The sequence below is a fragment of the Fusarium vanettenii genome (genome assembly GCF_000151355.1).
Source record: "Fusarium vanettenii 77-13-4 chromosome 14 genomic scaffold NECHAsca_131_chr14_4_0, whole genome shotgun sequence".
Lineage (NCBI taxonomy): Eukaryota > Fungi > Ascomycota > Sordariomycetes > Hypocreales > Nectriaceae > Fusarium > Fusarium vanettenii.
The window spans coordinates 27847-32175 of NW_003315759.1; the positions used below are offsets into that span (position 1 = coordinate 27847).

General features: G+C 38.0%; 1 protein-coding gene across 1 annotated transcript; it reads left to right on the forward strand.

Moving 5' to 3' along the window:
• Window positions 1-1659: 1659 nt before the first annotated feature.
• On the forward strand, window positions 1660-2223 carry NECHADRAFT_88539 (uncharacterized protein; the record flags this gene model as incomplete). The annotated part of the gene is made up of 2 exons (XM_003039252.1): window positions 1660-1920; window positions 1972-2223. 2 exons carry the CDS (start codon window positions 1660-1662, stop codon window positions 2221-2223), a joined length of 513 nt encoding a protein of 170 aa, XP_003039298.1.
• Window positions 2224-4329: the final 2106 nt, after the last annotated feature.

Here is a 4329-nt window from a genome sequence, read left to right on the forward strand (position 1 = left end):
GTAGACTGGAGTAGACTGAAAGATCACAAAGGGATGAAAGGATTGCGGCATTGAAAAGTGTATTTCCCATCATGACCACCTGAACACCATCGACTCCATGTCAGGCCATTTATGGGACTTGAATAACCCGACCATCGACAGGGTCGAGCACTGGAAACAGAGCAAGAATATTTACAGCCCCAAAGAGCTTCTCGACGGCATCTGGTACACCGAGGACATCGAATCGAGGCCAGGCCATATCCCACCGCCATTCATCGCCTCGTTGATCGCATGTCCGAGCTGCAGAGGGCAGCAGATCTCTGAGGCCACAATCCATTCGGCGCAGAGCACGGAGAAAACAACCATGCCTAAAGAGATCGCAAGGATTGCCAATGGAGTCAGCATGGATGATTTGAGATGATTCTTGTTAGGGGAGTCTAAACTAGGAAAGAGAAAACCATCTCATCAAGCAAGCCTTTAGAGGAGACATGGTTGTTATGTCGCTACAAAGAGTTATGGGCGCAGATGATCCAGGACACGTTAAGTATATTTCTCGACGCAAGTGCTGGAGCCTGGTCTCGGGTCCCCAGGTTGTGTTTGCGTGAGGAGGGTCGATCGATATATACTAGGTGGGCTCTAAGGTGACGCGGAAAGGAGTATGTATCTCGGAAGTGGCTCATACGAACGGTCAGCCACTCTAGATCTGATGCATGTAACAGCAAGGCGTAGTGTGAATGTACTACGTCGTGCCTTACTTTCCCCCTCCCTTTATCTCTTTCTCTGATATGGTCCGGGGGTTCCCCACTCATCTGAATCTTGATAATATGGCTTACTATGAGTCTACTCTTAGAGTTGCGCAAACAGGTGGCTGAATATCAATGCTAGTCTGGCTCTCTAGACTATTTCTTTTGTCATATGTTGGCTGTGACTGACCAACTAGCCAACCCCGTTGACACACGCCGAAAGGTGATAAATGAGTTGACTCTGCATAGTCGGAGATTAGATCTTTGGCATTAGTAAAGACGAAGAAACTCCTAGGTTGAGACATTCTACGATATTTGATTTTGACACCATAACATATTAATAACTATGTCATTTGCTGTTGTGGTTGATGGTTTGTTGTATACTCGTCATGACAGACAATACTAAAAAGAGGGAACTCTACCTTGAAGCGTCGTGGCCGTCACACGATGAAGACTTCGTCCATTGTGTCTGGGCATCAGGCATCAACGCGGCTGTGAGCTGAAAAAGTTTCGATTCTAGCGGGAGCCGGGTTGGATTGGCAAGCTAGTAAGAGCTTGGATGATACTGCAGACAACCCACCGTAGGTCTCTCACAACATCCTCTCTCTGATTTCCATCCCTCTCATCCTCTTAGTTTGAGAGTTTGAGCTGTCATCATTCTGGTCCTCCTGCGGAGATAGTTAACTCTGGCCACTGACGTAGTAATTGCTTTGTTCTCTTACCTGAGGAGACTGCTGCAAGTCAGAAAGGTACCGCTTAGCCACGGCTAGCAATATCACGACTACATGGTCGCCGCGACTGCTGCCCCATCAACTAGTACAGATTCTTTCAGCAGTATCAAAACACTTAAGGAAGTTCACGACCGCATTTTCAATAACTAAGCCATGTTAAGTCCCGTCGAGAAGCGACATTTGTACTCCACCATGGCTAACAAGCAATGTGTCAGCACCGCCAATCTCATCCTCTGGAAGGGCCTCAACCGCGGCTGTACCAGGTCGTGGAACATATACACGCTTGCGGCTCGTGTTCTGCTTTTGCGAGAAAGTACGGCATCCTTGCTGCGGATATCGTCTTGCGAAACAGCCTCAATACGGGATGTACCAGCGTTTTGAGCGGCACGTACGCCTATATCAACCTCATTGGCTTCGAGCCCCCAACCACAGCCAGAGCGGCGGCAACGACAACGACAGGCGACGAAGTCCAGACGACCCAAGCCATGTAGTCAGACATAACCGATAACCCTAACAAGTCCTACATTATCGGGGAGAAGATGACCTGCCAGGGGGTTACCGATTACAATAAGGCCGCGCAAGCTGACTTCTTCAAGTGGAATCCCGAGGTCGACAACGCCGGCATCATACCACGATTGGGTGTCTATGCTTATACTAGTATGATTGGATTAACTCCCAAGCCGACTGCCACAGCTCAACCACCGAAGACTAACCTTGGCAACGGAATGTCAATACCCCATTCCATTCAGCCCGGCATGGCGTTCAACTGAACCAAATTTTACATCATTGTAAGCACCATTATATACAAGGGCATCTTAGATTACAACAAAATTTATAATGGCCAACTTAGAAAAATGGAACAGAGGAATCACCTCGGCCTACTGCAATCTTTGGCCAGGGAGCTACGCCTATGTAGGAGTCATGGGGTGAACGTCACTATCCACTACCACAATCAAACTCGCCGGCGGTGTTGCCACGACCACACCCACCCACGCCAGAATGGCCAGCGAATGTGCCAAGTTCCACGAGGTTCGAAAGACAACGACCTGCGAGGACAACTCGAATTACGACAAGATCACTCTTGCACAGCTTTCGAGGTAGAATCACGCCGATGGGAAGGATTGCAGAAGTCTTTGATCTGAGACACATGCATGTGTTGCAAGGCCTTGAGGGCCGCTCAATGCTAAGGGCGAAAGAAGTTACACGTAGGCTTTGGGCATTTGAGCTGTTAAAGAGTGGCCTTGATAGGCAGACATCAACCATAATGAGAGATAATTGACGGTTGGTGATGATGTACTCCTGACGAGGTAGGTAGCCTTCTTCCCGTCGAGGAACTAAATAGTGATCCCAATCCCTATAGTACGACCTATATTTTTAATTGCTAGAGACTGCTATGATATCTTATTATATTATATCGATCTTTAGGCTTAGTGAACCTATTAAGGGCTAGGCTAGAACTATAATAAAAAATAAATATGTAATATATTATAATATTATAGCTTAATATTAATATAATAGCTTATTTTAATTTCTATAATAATAAAAAAATTATATTTAGCTTTATTATTATAAAAGGTTTAGCTTTTTATAAATATTTTAATTATTTTAATTTCTATATAAGAAATAAAAAAATTATTTTTATTTTTTATTTTTTAAGGTTATAATCTCTTAATATTATATCTTTAAATATAATATTAATAAGAATTATAATTAATTAATAATATAATCTTATTTTTATTATTATTATTATTATTATTATTAGACTTTATTCTACTTAAAAAAGGGATTAAAATATCTTAGTTAAAATCTTAATAGGTTTAATAATAAAGGCTCTATACCTAAAGCCTAAGCTTAATAGGCTTAAATTAATAAGGTTTATCTATATAATTATTAATACCTTTAATAATAGCTCTATTTATAATAAATAGATTATATCTTAACTAGCTAAAGAGATTAATATCTAACCTCTTCTTATAATAGCTCTCCCCTCTATTATTAACCTTCTAATTATTATTATAATTCTTAATTACTTAAAGAGATATAAATCGCTTTTATTATCCTTATAAGAAAAGGTTTAATTATAATTAATAATTAGCTAATTAATTAATAATATAAAATAAGATTATAATAATTACTTTTTATAGAGACCTCTAATTAAATAATAATACTAATATAGCTAATACTTATTAATAGGCCTTCTTATATAATTAAGATAATCTTACCGAAAAGGTCTATAAGCTTTATAAAAGCATAAAAAGCACTTATTATAAGCTTTAAGAGGTAATATTATATAGACCTATTTAAAGTATTATAATAGGTATATAGCTAATTAAACTAAAGGAATAAATAAAACTTATAATCTTTAGTTATAAGCTTTTTCTTTTACTTAGCCTTTTTTACTTAATTATAATATAAATAATTAATTTAATTTTATTAAATAAAAGCTTTCTTTATTAAATATCTTTAAATAAAAGCTAAAAGAATATAGGTAATTAACCTAAAAAGAAATTATATGCATAAATAGCTTAAAAGATAATTATATATACCTATATAAGGCATAGCTTATAATACTTATAATAAATATTAAGACCTTTTATAATACTAAATAAGAAAATTAAAAAGGTCTTATTATAGCTAGCTAAGATCTAGCTATATAGCTATAGGTATAATTATATTAGGAAATAGAGGTTATTAGTATTATAGGTTTACTTAGAGGGATTAATTCTTAGAGTTAGCGGTAGAGTTTTATAAACCTAAAAAGTATTAGCGCTAAGGCTTAGCGCTAGACTTAGCGGTAAATAAAAGTCTATAGGTTTAATTAATTAAACCTATCTAATTAAATATATAATATATAAATATTAGCTTATATAAATATA